This window comes from Pelmatolapia mariae, linkage group LG7, assembly GCF_036321145.2.
Source record: "Pelmatolapia mariae isolate MD_Pm_ZW linkage group LG7, Pm_UMD_F_2, whole genome shotgun sequence".
Classification (NCBI taxonomy): domain Eukaryota; kingdom Metazoa; phylum Chordata; class Actinopteri; order Cichliformes; family Cichlidae; genus Pelmatolapia; species Pelmatolapia mariae.
In genome coordinates this window covers 64,087,828-64,107,377 of record NC_086233.1, presented here as the reverse complement: position 1 = coordinate 64,107,377, position 19,550 = coordinate 64,087,828, and the positions used below count along the sequence as shown (strand labels likewise).

The 19,550-nt window shown below is 44.9% G+C and overlaps 1 protein-coding gene across 1 annotated transcript in view; it reads right to left on the bottom strand.

Moving 5' to 3' along the window:
- Positions 1-17,796: 17,796 nt before the first annotated feature.
- si:ch211-212o1.2 (uncharacterized protein LOC492735 homolog) overlaps positions 17,797-19,550 on the bottom strand; it is a 47,256-nt gene continuing 45,502 nt past the window's right edge. Inside the window, exon 6 of the mRNA XM_063480219.1 lies at positions 17,797-18,030. Coding sequence (XP_063336289.1) covers positions 17,909-18,030 — 122 coding nt within the window. The 3' untranslated portion in view covers positions 17,797-17,908. The remainder of the gene's footprint in view (positions 18,031-19,550) is intronic.

Sequence of the window (19,550 nt, the reverse complement as noted above, 5' to 3'; positions counted from 1 at the left end):
TGAGATATGACTGCGCTGCTGTTTGAACCCTGTCATTTTGTTGATTTACACGTACGTACATGTGTGGCTGCTTCAAACGTGAGTAAAATAAACAGCAGTGAAAAATGGATCGAAGATACGGACGAGGTCATCTCTCTAAGACACATAGAGAGCTATTCCTGCTTATTTTCAATTTAGAAATGAGCCAGACATGCGTGTCGTTGGATTAGACGGCCCAGTCAGCTCATGGAACTGAACCCAGGAACCTTCTTGCTGTGAAGCAACCGCATACACAGCTGCACCACCCAAAGGTAGGTGGTGTCACTGATCGTCTCAAAGAATCTGGAAAACAAAATGCATTAATAAAAAGTCTGTATGCATGTGTCTCTGTTACAAAGCCTGCATTAAAAAACAAGTTATGACTGAAGGAGGAAGCTGTACAACATTTAGATCATCATATTCATCAGAACTTCATTACACAGAATCCTACACATGCCTCTGAATCAGCCCCTCTTTACTCAACTGTCCAATTAAATGTCAAAGTCAGAGGGCAGTACTGGAAATATAGATTTCAGGAGAATAATGAAATCTGAATAATAATATCTTATTTAGTAAATTATAAATATTTAAAAGGGCTCGGCTGTACATCAGTGTCAAGGTCAAGTTTATTTATATAGCACATTTACAAACAGTCCATGCTGCACATGTAAAATGCCACTAGAACAAATAAAATGTAAAACAATGATGCAGTAAAATATAGAAAAAACAAATAAGTCAATGAAATAAGTCAATAAAAACAACTAAAACAACAACTAAGACTGTTAAAACCAAAATATGGTACAAAAGGTGTGTACATATGTGTTCTTTGTCCTGGTCATACTTTTATCCCTCATTCATGAGTCACCAAACTTTAAAAATGGACTCAACACTATTTTATAATGTGAAAAAATTGTCTTTTTCAGAAGCGTTCAGCTCTGCGGCTGTGGCTGCTGCTGACAGTACTACTTTATCATCATCATTTAATTTTTATTGTTATCATCATCATCATTATTATTATTAAGGTATGTTAAGTAGCAGTTTTACATATTATGGTGTATTCAGTACTAAAGAGAAGCTCTTTCTGATATGACAGTACAAACAATGTCTTCTATGACTCTATGACTGCTGAAACATAAATGTTTAAATGATACATATAGAACAAAATCTCAGGCTTAAATAGTCACAGTCACACTTTGGTTCCCAAAATTCAAATTACATCAGTTGTTTTTGTGTTGAATGTAAATTATTGTTGTTTTAAAGAACTTCAAATGTTAAAATATTTAAATTTTTTAAATGTATTTGTAAAAATGATAAATGATGATCCTTTATGATCAGCTGTTCCCAGATGTTTTAGGGAACTGTTTTTGTTTTTCCTTGGTAGCTGTGTAACATCGTCACACTTACTCTTCATGTAAAATGCATTAAAATCTCTTAGCTTCAGTTTGACTTAATGATTCATTGTGAATTAAGGTGCACAGTGAACATGACCAGGTCTGTCATGGCTCACTGCTTATCCATCAACTCTCATAATTGGCTTTCTCACCTGTACAAGCGCCTGCAGGTGAGGCACACACACAGAAGCTTATGCATCTACACCACAGAAAAGTTGCAAAAGGAAAACAGAGTCTCATATGCATGCAGGTGTGCGTACACACGGCGAGCTAGTACCAGGGTGTGTGTGAAAACACCTTTCTAAAAAAGGAGATTCTCACACCTTGCTTGACATAAGTCACCTGCTGCCAAACTTACACTGTGACAGAGGAGTCGTGGTTCTCTGTTACTTCTGCTCATTAACTTCAGGTTTTTGTCAAACCCCGATGGACCCAGTTAGACTGGGTCTATCCCCAAAATCTCGGCAAGCAATCAAGTAAACTCACGAATGTGGAGAAAATGATCTAAAAGTTGTGAGAGTGTAGGCACGTGCACATTTAGATCTGGAACACCTTCATGTCTCACAAAGTTGCACGAGTGTGTGCTTTGCCACACGTGTACCAACACTTGAGACCAGAACGGTTTTTAACTGACTGTTTCAGTTTCCCAGCAAACGACTGTAGCTCAGTAGTTTAGTGTCATTAACTCTGTTTCCAGCAGCTAGGGGGAGCTGGCTTTAGCTGCAACAACAACACTTGAAGAAACATCCCCTCCAGAGCAACATCAAAGTTATCACAGCTGAGAAACAAAGCAAATAACTACTAAAGAGCAACGAAATGCCCTCGGGACTTGGTGAAGCAAGACCAGAACAGAGCTAAGCACTTGCAAAAAGCACAAAGTACACAGCAAATTCAAAAGTGTCAAATGTTTTGGTGTTAGTAGACTTCTTGCAAAAGTAGAGTTAATTTTACTCTAAGTAGAGTCACATTCTTTTAATGTAACTCTGAGGTGTAAAATGATAGTAGTTAAAATCGAGTGTTAAAAATTAGTGTTTCTATGTCAAATCTGGAGGTGTTACAATGGAAACATTAACTCTTGACCTCTTAACTCCGAACTCCTAGAGGGGCTATGACACTAATAGAGTAAATTCACAGACCCCACCCCCAGCACCACAGATTCCGATCCAAGCTGAAGTGAAGCCGTTTCAGAACATTTTGCTCTACATATTTGAGTTGTTTGCCATGCTTGGTAAGTCATTTTTTGTGACATTGTTTCAATTATTATTATTAGCTTTTACTTCTGTGGCTTTTTGGAGTTGAGACAAAGCTGTGTGAAAGGCATTAGCCACGTTGCTCGGTGATAGCATAATAATCTGTTTTAGCTAGCTGAAATGTATTGTCTGCGGGCAAATAGTACAGCCTTGAAAAAAAGCTTGCATATGAATTTTCATTCAAGTTTTTGGTTAACTTAAATGCACCTAAAACAATGTCTAGATTGTGAAATGTTGGTATAATGGTGCTACTTCAAGCCTGAAAACGATCTCCCACAAAAAGAACGAGCAAACAGCAGTAGCAGATTTCCTGACTGGGTTGTACGTTTAGATCCCTCCAGAGTTTTGTACACACGGTTTAGGTAAAAATGAAAAAGATTGAGTTTTTAAATTTAGTTCAACATTAACTGTTGTCTGTGTTCTTCAGTTGTTTGAGAGAGCACCATTTTAACAAACATGTTCGGGTAGAATATTGCCTTTAAATATGGGCATTGGATTCATATCTGGAATCTTTTGGGGAAATACAAATTATAGCTCAAAAATGATTCTTTTTTTTTTCTTTTCTTTTTTTTACTGTGCTGCAATTGATTACCAGATTATTTGTGCAATTAATTAGTGCACAACTATTTTTTATTGAATCTCCACACAGGATATGCTTGTGAAGGTGGAATATGGGGGAGAGCAGAAGTGATGAATGGAGGACATGCATATTGTATTGAAGAAAAGAACAATGAGCATGCTGTTGCATTTACCTATGTCTGATAAACAATATTCTAATGAAAGTGAGAACATGTACATTGCTCCATATTGTTACATGTTTCAGAAAATGTTTTGAAATTGTAGTGCACAGTTCAAAATAAATGTTTTTCAAAAACCATTGCCTCTTTGTAATAAATGTTTATTTCCAAAGGAATTTCTAGAAGTTCAGAAGAGTAAAATTCAGACTTTTTAGAATTAATTAGAAGATAACTCTTATGTAGTTAAACTAGAATACTCTGTGAGAGTTAGTATATAAACTCTTAACACCTAGTTAGGATTAATAAGTGTTAAATTATCAACTCCAGACAGATTTGGTACTTAACACTAAATCAGAGTTAACGTACCAACTCTCCAATAAGAGTTAAATTAACTCTCTCTGGTGTGGACCCACATAGACACTTTAAAAGAGTTGAAATCAAATCTGACAGTGTTAATTTGGACATGCTGGATTTGCTGTGTACAACTTGGCTGGTCAGTCCTCTATCGAACTATTGCATGGGGAAAATAAACTTTTCCTTTATTGTGTCACTTTATTGTGAGTCTTAAGTATCAGCGTAAAAGCTGCATATTCATGTCCCTACATCTAACTGCTGCAAGTGTTGCCATCAAGTCCTGGATCTCAGTATGTCTGATAGAAACTTTAATAGCTGCCAGCGTGAGACACTGATCAGCCAAGCACATCGCATAGTGCGATCCAATATGTCACCGCCACGCAGAGAGACGGAGAGAGAGAGTGAGCAAGGCGAGCTGTGTGTCTTGTTAGCAAAGGGCGTAACAGTGGAAGTGATGGTAGTAATGTGGGAATGTCAAAAGAGCTCTTACTGTGAGCTATATGAAGACAAGCGTGATGAGGGCGTGTTCTTACACAGCCACAGACGTGCACATGTCTGTGTGTGTGCGTGTGTGAACGCAAGATCAAAAATCACACAAACGTTCACCCAAAACTGGTTTTATATATATTTATATAGAGAGAGAACTGTCAACTTTCCTTTTCTTTAACTCACTTTTAACCATTTTTTAAAATAATTCTAAATAGTTCAATACTCAAAATATCATAAAGGATGTATATACGCATGTCCATCCATCCATGAGTTTTCTTAAGTGTTTATCCAGTCAAAGGTGCTGTACACACACATATCATATAAAAGTCAATTTCTGAAGACATGCAGTCGCAGTGAAGTATTTTCATTTTGTTTGCCTTACATATTATGTTCTGTGAATGGAAATCATATATATGAAAATGATAAATAAGAGACAAATATGTATTCAAATATTTGGATCCTCACTAATGCACTAATGAGTGAACAGACTGTGCTGAGAAGGTGGAAGGAGTACTGTGGAGAATTTATGATGAAGGAAAACGAGGGTGGACGTACGGAGAAAAGGACTTTTGGCTGGATGCAAAGACTGAAAGGATGTGCATCAGGTCAGAGGGACTAAGAATCGACATGGAAATGTACTAACAAGTGAACAGAAGATTAGAAGGAGTGCCGTCAGGAGTTGATGAATGATGAAGATGAGAGATTAGTGAGGACAGCTGTAAAAATGCCTGTAGAGGAAATGTCAGCAGCAGTGGACTTTTTGCCGAGCTGTAGGTTGCAGAGTTGAGATTTTCACTGTGATCGTCCAGGATTAGAAATGATGCATCAGAGGGACAGATCAGGTTGGAGAGACAAGACTGAGAAGTTTGGACGTGTACAGAGAAGGGACGGTGGATAAACTGGTGAAAAGATGTTGAATAAAGAGTTTCCAGGCAGGTGTAAAAGAGGAAGACTGAGGAGGAGGAGGAAGATGATCCCACTGTAGTGAGCAGCCGGAAGTGGAGGACAAAGGAATTTTTGGAATAAGGGGAATGAAACTGTATTTTAAAAACATGTTTAATGGCTGGTTTAATCGCTGCTTTCAGCCAATCACAGGCAGGTTAGGCTCCACCCCCCTACGATTTAACCTGATAAGCAGACGATCTAATGAATGGACTTAATTTTGTTTTCTTAAAGAGGAGTGCATTTTGTTACATTAAGCAAGCACATTTTCCCTGAATTATTATGTAAATGCTGCGACAGCAGCAAAGACTGAATCAGTCCACCTTCGGTCCACGTTCAGCTATGGCGTTATTTTTGTGCCACTATTCTGAGCGCACGTAAAAAAAATTTGCAGGTGCAAGTGTTGCATTTTGAGGAAATTTATTTTGAGTGAACAAAATTCATTGCTGCGTGCAGAAAATGTATTTCAGTGTTTGCTATTATACACACACACACACACACAATTGCAGCCCCTCTCGCTCAGTTTTTGCATTTGCGCTCGCTCGCAATGTGTTGCTCGCGCTCTCAACATTTCTGCCCGTGCGCGCTCAACTCTTTCTGTACACCGTTATATTTGTGCCACAAAACCAGCCAATCACAGACTTGGATGCAAAAAAATCTGATTGGCTGTTTTGGTCTCCAATCAGCTCGAAATGACGAAATGCAATATCCCAGAATGCATTTCGTCCAAACTCAAACGAGGCAGTGGCGGAGGAACACAGAGTGGCGGAGTTTGAAATATTACTCTTTCTGGGTCACAAAATAAACTTTTAAGATATTTTCATGCGAGAATGTTTCTGTGTAAACTTCAAATATCTGCTCGATTTATCAAGACATCACATATTTGCATAAGTGCTCTAATGTTTTCAGAGATGCCTGTTACCCACCAGCTGACTGGGTGGTCACTCGGGTTAAACATAATATAAAAGGCTGAACTGACAAAAAATCACCGACTACACCACCAGGTATTACAGGAAAAACCATAAAGCCTTTGAACTAAAACAAACGCTGTTGTGACAGTGACGTACACTGTCTTGTTGGTATATTTGTATGATTTGTATCACCTTCATGTTTCCCTCTCACCACATATCCAAACCGACATCATGACCAGCAGCTTTACAGCTGTGGCTCCAGCAAACATCAGCTGATACTAGAAAGTAATATTAAATAAATTCTAACAACAGCTGATCAAGCTTAAACGTGCTGCTATTGTTTAGCGCGACATCCGCTGGTTTCCTGTTTCTGGCGCAAAGTGGGCGATAAACAAACAAGAGAGACGATCAGCTGATCATTGATCAGTTTCATGATTGAAGTAGCAACAGGAGAGGGAGGGGGGAGAATGAGAGGAGAAGAGACAGCTGACAGCTAAAGGCAGAATATCTCCAGCTTTGTGTCTTTTTTTCATTCTAGCTGAAGTTCGGGACTAATCGCGTTCCTTTTCCTCTCAATGCGGATGTATTGTAATTGGTCCAGCCCAGAGTTGATCATGACCAATTGGCTAATTCACCACCTTTCATTGTTTATACCGTTACAAAAACAAACAAACATAGAAATGAAAAATCACCATCGGCCCACCAGGCAAATGTCCGGTATGCCCAACGGCCAGTCCAGCTATGCGGTCAGCTGGTGGGTAACAGGCATCTCTGAAAACATTAGAGCACTTATGCAAATATGTGATGTCTTGATGAATCGAGCAGATATTTGAAGTTTACACAGAAACATTCTCGCATGAAAATATCTTAAAAGTTTATTTTGTGACCCAGAAAGAGTAATATTTCAAACTCCGCCACTCTGTGTTCCTCCGCCACTGCCTCGTTTGAGTTTTGGACAAAATGCATTCTGGGATATTGCATTTCGTCATTTCGAGCTGATTGGAGACCAAAACAGCCAATCAGATTTTTTTGCATCCAAGTCTGTGATTGGCTGGTTTTGTGGCACAAATATAACGGTGTAGAGAAAGAGTTGAGCGCGCACGGGCAGAAATGTTGAGAGCGCGAGCAACACATTGCGAGCGAGCGCAAATACACAAACTGAGCGAGAGGGGCTGCAATTGTGTGTGTGTGTGTGTGTGTGTGTGTGTGTGTGTGTGTGTGTGTGTGTGTGTGTGTAATAGCAAACACTGAAATACATTTTGTTGCACGCAGCAATGAATTTTGTTCACTCAAATTCAGCTTTTCTTCACTCAAAATAAATTTCTCCTCAAAATGCAACACTTGCACCTGCAAATTTTTTTTACGTGCGCTCAGAATAGTGGCACAAAAAGAACGCCATATTCAGCAGGTGTTGGCTTGGAAGTAGACGTGGGTTGTTGGATCTTTACTGATCCCCTGACTTCAACCACAGACTCAGTGACATTTTGATTTGTGTTAATATTTCTAGTGTGTACCGTCCTCAGGAAGAACGATATCGATATCAACATGTCAACATTTTTATCCGATAAACGAAACAATTCGTTTGTTCTCAGCTGCACCGACGCAGTAAACATGCTGATATTTACAGATAATCTCCAACACTCGGCTTATGATGTTTAAATATTCTGCACATTGTTCTCAGTCATCCAGGTCATCGTAAAGAGCTTGGAAAGAAAGCATCTGGACTTCTGTAAGTTTCTTGTTTTCACACCTCAACTCGTGTGATTAGGTAGAGGATCATTAAGCGTGTTGAGGCGACTGTTTTTGTGATTTGGCGCTATATAAATAAAAACAAAATTGAATTGAATCATTAGGGGGTCCATGTCCCCCCTGGGGGACACTCCCACAGGGCTTAAATCTGGGACTCTCCACCATTTGACCCTAAAACTGAAGAAGCTTCTTGGATGAGAGGTGAAACTTCTTCAAGCAACTTAAAGAAGTCCAGACGCTTTTCTTTCCAAGCTCTTTAGACTGTTCTGCACATTGTGTCGTTCTTTCTCTCGGGACTCGATGCAAATATTACCATCAGGTGAACATGCGTACTTATACCACCAGCACGAAGCACAAACGTCTTACTCATGTTTAATGATAGTTTCATAGCCTTGAAAGTAAATCACATGCATCTGATCATCCTCCCTTGTTTCCTCCTTCCTTCTTCTCCAGCTGTGGGCCTGCCTCTGGCTCTCAGCAGGCTCCATATCAGCTGCTGCAGAGGCTCTGCTGTTTGCTGTGGATGGTGAGGTCACGGCAAAACACCAGAGCTTTTAATCTGTGCTCCCGGTGCCACGAGGCATCCGTTTATCCATCCATCCATTTCTGGAAGTGAGCAGAACACCAGGGGTACGAGCAGAGAGGTAAACCTGACACTAGAGGGCGCTGGTGATTCAGCAGTGGTGTGCGTACCGCAACAGAAATACATTTCTGACTGGGCAGCAAAGAAAAACGTTTAAGGCAAATTAAAATTCCTTTATCCACCTTTTATCAAGAGAATATCCAAATCTTCTAAATCTAAAGACACAAAAAAGGTTCTTTTCTAAAACTGCATTACAGTCAAGCGACTTTAGAAAATGCAATGGTAGAAATTTTAAGGTTCAAAGATGTCTTTCTCATTTAGCTCAGCGTTTTGTTTTGTGGGGTTTTTTCCTTCCCTTTGACGACCATCACTCGTTCAATAAAGTGTAAGAAAGGATGTGAGACACTTGATTTACTTCAACCACTCAGTAAAATGAAACACGTTTACTTTTGCAACCAGGCGACATTTTTATGAACTCATTATTTGCCATTTTGGGTGTCAATGTTGCCGCCATATTCTTACGGAGCAGTTTTTGAAAGTGCTTCTGTTTGGTTTTTATTTCTGATGAATTGTCTGTTTTTCCACGACCCCCCCATTAAAAAAAACAAAAACAGGAAACACCCCTGCCCTCGTGATCCTCTGAGCGTTGAAGCTAAAATCTTTCTTTTTGACCAATAATATTGCACGTTTCATGACCTGCTCTCCAAATGTCATCAAACATATTATTCAGATGAAAACGAATGACAGGTGGAGTTAATAAATCTTTATTTAAATCAAAGAGCAGATAAAAACATTAAGGCAGATGAGCAGCGAGCGCTGAGCTGCAAAATGGAACCGCAGGATTTAACTATACAAGCGTCGCTCCGTTATTAAAAAAAATAGAAAATTATAAAGCCAGAGAAAACAACGACACACAATGTGACAAAGAACCTCTGTGTGTGTGTGTGTGTGTGTGTGTGTGTGAGCGCGACATGATTTCATGTGTGTGGGACGATGAAAAACGGGTACTTGCACGTTTTTAGACATTTACTTGGTAAAACAATAAAGTGCTGTTACTGTCGACCTTCTGGGACTGACGGGACTTTCAGCCGACTACAGCCCGTTGTTTTCATTTCCCATCAGCTGCCACAAACTTGTGCGTTAAGTTTGATATTTGCAGTCCAACATGCACCACAGCGCACAACATTTCTGTTTTTCAACGCGAAGATTTGAGACATGAACACAGCAATAAATTAAAAGTCTGAATGCTCCCAGCTGCTTATCAGTGACTGCAACAGTTTAACTGTTAACCAGGTGGTTAACTAGCACTGAAACAGATAACACTGCCCGGTGAGCGACATCATTAGGATGGGCGCTCTGTGACCTCGCTTTTCTGAACAAAACATGAAAGTCTACGTGTTCAAATACTGGACGCATGAGCAGCTCGTCCAGCCCTGAGAACACGTGGTGGACTTATTGTTGTTCAGGGATGCCCCAAGCTTCCTCAGAGAAACCGAAAGAGTTCAGCCTAGAGGCAAATCTAGGCCACAAAGGATCAGCTTTGGTGTATGCCGCTTCAAATGGACCAAAGAGATTATTTCACACGACTCTGGGTGTGACAAAAGCACTGAGCTTTATATTCTTCTGATACTTTATATGATATTGACAATAAAACTGGAAGTCGGTGCAGCAGTTTACTGAAACATGCAAACATCATTAGAAATATAGTATTTAAGGAACAAAGAGACTTGGTACAACTTATAGGTCGATATTTGATATTGTTAACTTTATTGGTCTCTTAGGTCAGCTGTAGTTTCTCTACGTAGTCTGCAGGAATAGTTCTCCAAGCTTCTTTAAGGAGATTCAAAGCTCCTCTTTTCCTTTTTTCACCAGTCTCTGCCAAAATGATCCCAAACTGCTTTAAGAGCGCTGAGATTTCCAGGGAGGCCGATCCCTGTCGGACAGCCCTCCACTGAGAATCTGGGTATGCTTTTAGTACACCGACAGTGTCACGGCCTGAGGGATCAGCGAGACGCTGATTGGCCTTTTCCATCTGTCTCTCGCTCTTGTGCTCTCTCTCTCTCTATCTCTCTCCTCCTCTCTGTCGCCGGGGCGGAACTCATTGCGGGTTCACGCCCTCGGCCCACGCCCACGGGAAAGAACACACCTGGTGCCCATCAAGGTGAACAGCATTTAAGCCAGGAAGTGACTGCTGGTCTTCGCTGGATCGTTGTCTGCCACGCGTCAGTGAAAGTCGAACCTCAGCTCAAGATAAGTCAAGTGCCTTCTGTAAATATTGTTCTCATTCCTGTTTTCTGATCTGCAGACCCCCTGGATAACCTCTCCCGTGTGAATCTGTGTCGAGTGTGAAAGAAGAGGACTGCTGTCGTGTATGTGGAGAGCTGGAGAGCGAGTGATTCCCCCCTTGGATCCCCTGGAGCCCGTCCCTCACATTTCTGTATATAGCACTACCCCGCACTCTCTGTATATACACTTTGGTGACCCCTGTTAATAAACCCTTGTCTTAAGCTGATTCAGGAGTCCCGCGTTTGAGTCCCCTGCGTTGAACCCTAACATAACGATCCAGCCAGAATATGGACTCAGCGGACTCTGCCGCCCAGCAGCACGCCGTCACGGCCGGGGAAGTGTTGGAACGCCACGAACAAATGCTGCGGCACATCAATCAGCAGTTGGCTGCTCTAACGCAGGCCCTCGCCCAGCACGCACCTTTGGCAAGCCCAACAGTTTCTCCTCCCTCTGTCTCCTCACAGTTACCGGGCTCTGAGCCTCCGATACCCGGATCTTCGGCTCAGCTTCGCCCCGCTCCATCGGAGCCTCCGGAATGAGCTCTGCCAACACCGGAGCCCTTTGCGGGTGAGTTTCACAAGTGTGCCGGTTTTCTAACCCAAATAACAATGCAGTTTAGACAGTTGCGGAGGACATATGAAACTGATGGGGCAAAGATTGCTTTTTTTGTCCAGCTCTTACGTGGACCAGCCTTAAACTGGGCTCAAGCAGTTCTTAGAACTGACGCCAACATCTCCTATCAGGATTTTCTGACTAAGTTTAAATGTGTGTTTGAGAGAGGTACTGGCGCCGAGGCAGCTGCTCACCGTTTACTAAATCTCAAGCAGGGAAGACGGAGTATGGCGGAATACTCCATTGAGTTCTGGACGTTGGCCGAGGAGACCGGGTGGGGGCAGCCAGCCTTGATAAGTACTTTGTTGAATAACGTGTGTGATGAATTAAAGGGCGAACTCATGATGAGAGAGTTACCGAAGACTTTATCTGATGTGATAACGTTGTGTGTTAAGGTGGACGAGCATTTACGTGCGCGCCGCAGTACCGGGGACTACATTTCCCAGAGGTCTCTGGGACGCGGCGAAGAAGCCTCGGGCGGAAGTGCCACGAGTGGCGGAAGAAATTCGGAGGCGCACAACATGGAGGAGGGTGAGCAACCTATGCAGCTGGGTCGCTCTCGTCTTTCACCCGAAGAACGGCACCGTCGGTGGAGGGCCGGTGAGTGTTTTTATTGCGGCAAAAGGGGTCATGTTGCCAATGCCTGCCCATCCCTGCCAAAAGGTCGTGCCCACCAGTAGAGGGGAGAATACGGGTGGGCGAGGTCTCTAGTTCACAATCTCCTCCACGGCTCATGCTAGCAGCTAAATTAACTGTACAGCTTCAGGTCCACCGTCTTAAGGCTCTAATCGATTCAGGGGCAGAACAAAACTTCATTGATGCCTCGCTGGCCCGACGATTTAACCTGAACACCGAGCCTTTGCCACAGTCACTCCAGGTCACCGCCCTCAGTGGCCAGCGGCTTCCTAACATCACTCATATCACTGAGCCCGTTTTACTGACTCTCTCTGGCAATCATTCCGAGACTATCCAGTTGTATGTATTTCAAGCCCCGCTCACACCGCTAGTTCTGGGTTACCCTTGGTTGCGTCAACATAGCCCCGTTATCGATTGGAAAAAGGAGAGCATTGTGGGGTGGGGGGAAGATTGTCACATGTCCTGTCTTAAAGCTGCCACCCTCTTTTCTGAACCGCCAACCAATTCTTCTCTCTCCGAGCCGCCGGACCTTTCCTCCGTGCCACCCGTCTACCATGATCTCAAACAAGTGTTTTGTAAGGATAGAGCACGCTCGCTTCCTCCGCATCGGCCATATGACTGCGGCATTGATCTCCTTCCCGGCGCACCCCTCCCTACCAGCCGCCTATACAGTCTGTCTCAGCCCGAACGAGAAAGTATGGAAAAGTACATCAACGAATCACTCACTGCCGGTCTCATTCGTCCCTCGTCATCTCCTGTGGCTGCCGGCTTCTTCTTCGTTGCCAAGAAAGACAAGAGCTTACGACCTTGTATTGATTATCGGGGCCTTAACAATATCACAGTGAAGAATAAATATCCACTCCCTCTGTTACACTCTGCCTTCGAGCTCCTTCAGGGGGCCACCATCTTCACCAAACTGGACCTACGCAACGCATACCATCTGGTAAGAATAAGGGAGGGGGATGAATGGAAAACAGCCTTTAACACTCACCTGGGTCATTATGAATATCTGGTCATGCCGTTTGGTCTTTCCAATGCTCCAGCTGTTTTTCAGGCCCTGGTCAACGACGTACTTCGGGACTTCATTAACCACTTCGTCTTCGTTTATCTGGATGACATCCTCATCTTCTCTCATTCTGTTTCCGAGCATGAACGCCATGTCAGGCAGGTCCTCCAGCGCCTTCTGGAAAACCGTCTCTTTGTGAAGGAGGAGAAATGTGAGTTTCATACGTCCACAGTCTCCTTCCTGGGCTATGTCATTGAACAAGGTAACCTGAGAGCGGACCCCGCCAAAGTTCAGGCTGTGTTAGACTGGCCCACTCCTTCCCATCGCAAACAGCTTCAGAGTTTCTTGGGTTTCGCCAACTTTTACCGTCGTTTCATCCGCAACTATAGCCAGCTCGCTCTACCCCTGACTCGTCTCACCTCACCCAAGGTCCCCTTCCGCTGGGATGAACCGGCTCGCCAGGCCTTCTCGTGTCTGAAGGAGCGCTTTGCCTCTGCTCCCATCCTTATCCAACCCGATCTCAGTCAACCCTTCGTCGTGGAGGTGGACGCCTCGGACGCCGGAGTGGGGGCGGTGCTCTCCCAGCGACAGGGCGGTAAGCTTCATCCTTGTGCTTACTTCTCTCGCCGTCTCTCCCCTGCAGAGAAGAACTATGATGTGGGGAACCGTGAGCTACTAGCCATCAAGCTGGCCCTTGAAGAGTGGCGTCACTGGTTGGAGGGAGCTGCCCAACCGTTCGTGGTTTGGACCGACCACAAGAACTTGGAATACATCCGGTCCGCGAAACGACTCAACGCCAGGCAAGCTAGGTGGGCTCTGTTTCTCACTAGATTCCAATTCACAATCACCTACCGACCCGGCTCTCGTAATGTCAAACCCGATGCCCTCTCACGCCAATTTGCTACCTCCGAAGACACCGCCCAGGACACCCCCATTCTTCCTTCCACGTGTGTTGTCGGGGTCCTAACCTGGGAGATTGAGTCAGCTATTCGAGAGGCCCAACGCATGGAACCAGACCCTGGTACGGGTCCCCCGGGCCTACTCTTTGTTCCCTCTACCGTCAGATCACAAGTTTTGCATTGGGCTCACACAGCCAAGTTCACCTGCCACCCTGGGGTCCACCGCACCATTACCTTTCTACAACGCTTCGCCTGGTGGCCATCGTTGGCCAAGGACGTCCGCGAATACGTTGCTGCCTGTCCTACATGCGCTCAAAACAAGAGCGTCAATCAGCCATCTTCCGGCCTTCTCCAACCCCTGTCGACCCCTGGCCGTCCATGGTCACATATTGCAATGGACTTCATCACGGGTCTCCCTCCCTCCTCAGGTAACTCAGTCATCCTTACTATCATTGATCGTTTTTCGAAAGCTGCTCACTTTGTCGCCCTTCCCAAGCTCCCCACTGCTTTAGAAACGGCTCAACTCCTGACTAACCATGTCTTTCGCCTTCATGGAATCCCCACGGACATCGTCTCTGATAGAGGACCGCAGTTCACATCTCGGGTATGGAAAGAATTCTGCCACGCCCTCGGAGCGCAGGTCAGTCTCTCCTCTGGGTTCCACCCGCAGACTAACGGCCAGGCAGAACGGGCCAATCAGGAACTCGAGGCGGCCCTCCGGTGCTTGGCATCCACCAATCAGACAACTTGGAGTGAGCAACTTGCGTGGATAGAGTATGCCCACAATAGTCTCACCTCCTCAGCCACCGGGGTGTCCCCCTTCGAAGCATCTCTGGGCTACCAACCACCTCTCTTTCCGGCTGTAGAAGGTGAGCACTTTGTCCCCTCTGTCCAGCAGCATCTACGGAGGTGTCGACGCGCCTGGAGAGCCACCCGGGCCGCTCTTCTTCGCACGGCTGATCGCAATAAACGCCTGGCGGACCGTCACCGGACCCCTGCACCTGCCTACGTCCCGGGACAAAAGGTTTGGCTGTCGACCCGGTTTGTTCCGCTCCGGGCTGAATCTAAGAAGCTATCTCCCACCTTCGTTGGTCCGTTTGTTATAGACTCTCTGGTTAACCCGGTTTCTGTTCGTCTCAAATTGCCCCGGAATATGCGGATCCATAATGTGTTTCATGTGTCTCAAGTGAAACCCTGCCTGTCCAGTCCTTTGTGCCCTCCTTCCAGGCCCCCGCCACCCGCCCGGGTCATTGCTGGCCGCCCGGCTTTCGCTGTCTCTCGGATCATGGACGTCAGGCGCCGGGGGCGTGGCCTGCAGTATTTGGTGGACTGGGAGGGCTACGGGATGGAGGAGCGGTCCTGGATTCCGCGGTCTGCCCTGCTGGACCGTGGCATGGTGCGGGCGTTCCATGCGGCCCATCCTGACAAGCCTGGGGGTCGCCGGGAGGCTCCCGTTGGGGGGGGGGGTACTGTCACGGCCTGAGGGATCAGCGAGACGCTGATTGGCCTTTTCCATCTGTCTCTCGCTCTTGTGCTCTCTCTCTCTCTCTATCTCTCTCCTCCTCTCTGTCGCCGGGGCGGAACTCATTGCGGGTTCACGCCCACGCCCACGGGAAAGAACACACCTGGTGCCCATCAAGGTGAACAGCATTTAAGCCAGGAAGTGACTGCTGGTCTTCGCTGGATCGTTGTCTGCCACGCGTCAGTGAAAGTCGAACCTCAGCTCAAGATAAGTCAAGTGCCTTCTGTAAATATTGTTCTCATTCCTGTTTTCTGATCTGCAGACCCCCTGGATAACCTCTCCCGTGTGAATCTGTGTCGAGTGTGAAAGAAGAGGACTGCTGTCGTGTATGTGGAGAGCTGGAGAGCGAGTGATTCCCCCCTTGGATCCCCTGGAGCCCGTCCCTCACATTTCTGTATATAGCACTACCCCGCACTCTCTGTATATACACTTTGGTGACCCCTGTTAATAAACCCTTGTCTTAAGCTGATTCAGGAGTCCCGCGTTTGAGTCCCCTGCGTTGAACCCTAACAGACAGTGTGTTTGGGATCTTAAAAACAAAAATGAAGCCACTGACAGACACATGCTTTCTAGATGCTATTACACTGTGGACCAACATCTGAGTGTGCTTTTCTACATTCACGATTCTATCAGTTTGGACGAGATCTCCAGCAGAGCGTCCACAGATGGCTGCAGACAGCCGTGCCTCTGTCCTGACCTCCATACCAATGACAATCTGAAAATCCAAAAACTTTCAATTTGGATTCATCGCAAGTTCCCATCAATCTAATTCAGGTTTCAGTTAACAGTAGATCAACTGAAGGGCTAGCTACATCTGTGCGGTCACGTATCAGCTCTGGATTTTTTCCTGTTGCTCCACGACTGTCAGATATCGTTCATCTGTAGTAGATGTCGGCCTGACGCGTCTTTTCTACTTCACTTTTTAAGGGGCCTCAATTTTTTTAAGGACATGCTGCACACTACGCCAGGTTTCAGCTAAAAACACTTCAGAAATCACCTTGTTGGTCTGTTTTATCGGAGGTGTTTTTTCCAGTAATAAAGTCCCCAAAGACACAGTTTTCTGTTATGTGCGGACACAACGCTGGTTTATCTTTGGAATTAGGGGCTTTTGTGATCGAGTCACTCACAGGAAAGTGTTTAGTGGCTCTGAAAAGGGTCTGATACAAGGACTGGTTGGAAAATGTGTCCAAAGACTAAAGACCCAGTTAACAATATAGAAGAAAGCAAATGCTTCCTTGGAAGCAGAACATCATGAAACGAGTGTCGGTCAAACTGAAGAAGCTTTTTGATTGATCTGCATGTTTGAAAGGAAACAATCCCATTTCAGGGAAACATGTTTATTTAATTATGTGAGATGCTAAATATGAAGCTACTCTCTTAGCCTAGCGTAGCACGAACACTAACAACATGAGATAGCTGATCACATGATCCTCAGATCACATGACGTGTTCATTAGCCAGGACCAAAGGTGTGTCTCCTGTGCATGCTGATCCTACACCAACCTGCTGCAGTTTCATTTGTTTTAGACGCCACGATGAATTATTTCATTTGACAAAGCAAAGCTAAAGTTCCAAGATTTCAAAGAACTCATTTCAAACTCCAAACAAGTCTTCATATTTGAAACATCGCGCCTACTGGGTTAAAGAAGCAGTAACAAACGCTGAGACAACACTGTCAGAGCTTCCCCACAACTGTACACAGAGACAGGGACCAACGCTCGCTGCCTTTTACATCTAAGTGCAAAAATATTACCCCCGATAAAAACAATAAAATACAAGAAGAACTCAATCGAAGACAGCGGCCGAACATTTGACTTCCAAATGTGTCTGTGTGTGTCTGTGTGGACAGGTATTAACATCTTCATGGGGACCAAAAATTGGTAGTTTACTATACTTGTGGGGACAACAGCCCTCGTGGGGACCAAAATCCCGGACCCCGTGAGTTTGAAAGCATTTTTGAGACTCAAAATGTGGTTTTAGTGTCAGGGTTACAATTAGGTTATGGTTAGGTTTAGGGGAAGGGTTAGGCATTCATTTTTGATGGTTAGGGTAAGCGGCTAGGGAAAACATTATGTCAATGAGATGTCCCCACAAGGATATAAATACACACACGTGTGTGTGTGTGCGTGTGTGTGCGCGGTGCCTGCGACAGGCAGCGTGGTGTCACTCCTGGAGAGCCCAACCTCCAGAAACTTCCTACACACCAGCACGCCGCGTCGCTCACACAGGCTTACAAACGCACGAGATGATTGGCTGTTTCAGCGCGCGTGCTCGTCTACTAATGACCTCACTGTCTATGTTCAAAGCTTGTTAAAATACAGACTCCAACGTGTACACGAATCACGCGAACCGTCGTTTTGTTTGTTTGCAGATTCTCAGTGTTTGCTCTTCAGCAAAGAAGCGATAAGCACAGAGACAGGAGTTACATTTATATGCATTTGTCTGTTTTCCCCATTCATTCCTATTTGTGTACATTTTCATCTGCATGCCCATCCCTCCATTCAACCCTTTGTGTATTTGTTCTTCAGTCAGTTTTCTTTGCCCACGCCAGGTCGTCCGATCGAGGTTTCTGCCCAGTCAGCTGTTCGATTAATCTCTCCATGGCTCTCCAAAAGCCCAGCTGGTCCAGCGGATAGTTGCACCAACCTGGGAAGGATGAAAACGAGGGGAGGAAACGATTACAGTGCAAGACGTAAAATGATAAAAGCAAACAGCAGCAGGACAGGGAAGGGATGCAAGTAGTGTCACAGATATGCATTTGTCCGGGGCCTGTTCACTTTTTGGCCGGGTCGACCGCTACGTGAAAATAAGATGGCAGGTCTGAACTGCAGCAGCCGATGTGTAAGTGTTGTCACATTCATTTTGTTCTGGCTAAATATTTCCACACTGTGTGGGCTGTCTTTGCTGTCTGCATCCCTGTGGATCATTAAATAGTTTTAACTACTGGTATCAGGATCACCCCAGAAGTTCTCCAATCAGGACATCTCCAGGAGCCACGTCTCAGACTGAAAAACAATCTCGTGCAAAGGTCCTGAACCCCGCAGTCCAAAAACTGAGTCGATCTCCATCGTCGTTCTTTAAAATAGCCCAAATACCCAATCTAGTTCCTGTTACTGACAGCTGCACTCAGCGACCACCTTGTTAGGTACACCTGTTCATCTGTTTGTTAACACAGATATCTAATCACCCAATCACATGGCAGCATCTTTTAGACCAAGACAAAATGCTCAAGTTCAAACTGTGCATAAGAACGAGTGATCCAAGTGACTCTGAGCAGATGTGCTATTCTGTTTCACAGACTGCCGATCTGCTGGGATTTTCCCACAGAACAATCTCTAGGGTTTACAGAGAATGCCCTGAAACAGTGAAAGCATCCAGACAGCAGCAGTCTTCTAGGAAAAAATTACTTTTGGAGGTCAGAGGTCAGTGGAGAGTGGCCAGGCTGCTTCAAGCTGAGGGAGGACGGCCGCAGTAACTCAAATAATCACTGATTACAACCAAAATATGCAGAAGAGCATCGCTGAACGCACAACATGTTGAACCCTGAGGGAGATGGTCTCCAGCAGCAGATACGACCACAGCAGCATTTCTGAGGAATGTGTCCTGCTGCTTGTGGAATCTACCACACGAAGTATCAGGGCAGTTTAGAGGGCAAAAGAGGACTGATGTATAAAGCACTTTGTGGAGTCAAGCAGTCCATTTACCTAATTACGTGTCCGGTGAGTGGATGTCAAGTCTGAAGAACTACTGAGTAGTGGCAGTAGCCAAGTTCAAATGACAAAAATCGTCTTTTCAGGTTCTTTGTTTCCTTCTTTTTCCTCCACGTGTAATTTCCTGTCCCCCTCTGATCTGATTATGCACTGACAACATTTACAGGGGTGAAGGTTTGAACATGTTCAGTCCTATTAACACGTGGGAACACGTGGAAACACATGCTCACTCATACCTACAGTGTCGTCACTCTCGTGCCGTTTACAGAATTTGAACAGCTGTGAATGTTTCCTACAGATGGATGCAGGCCAAAGTACACGTAGTATGAATGCATGCATGACTGTACAGTAGTCTGTGAATACACGCGACTGCTGTGAAACAATGTACATGCCTATGCAGAGTGCACACAGTCCCGTGACATCTGAGATGAAATCCATTTCATCATTTCAGCCAAA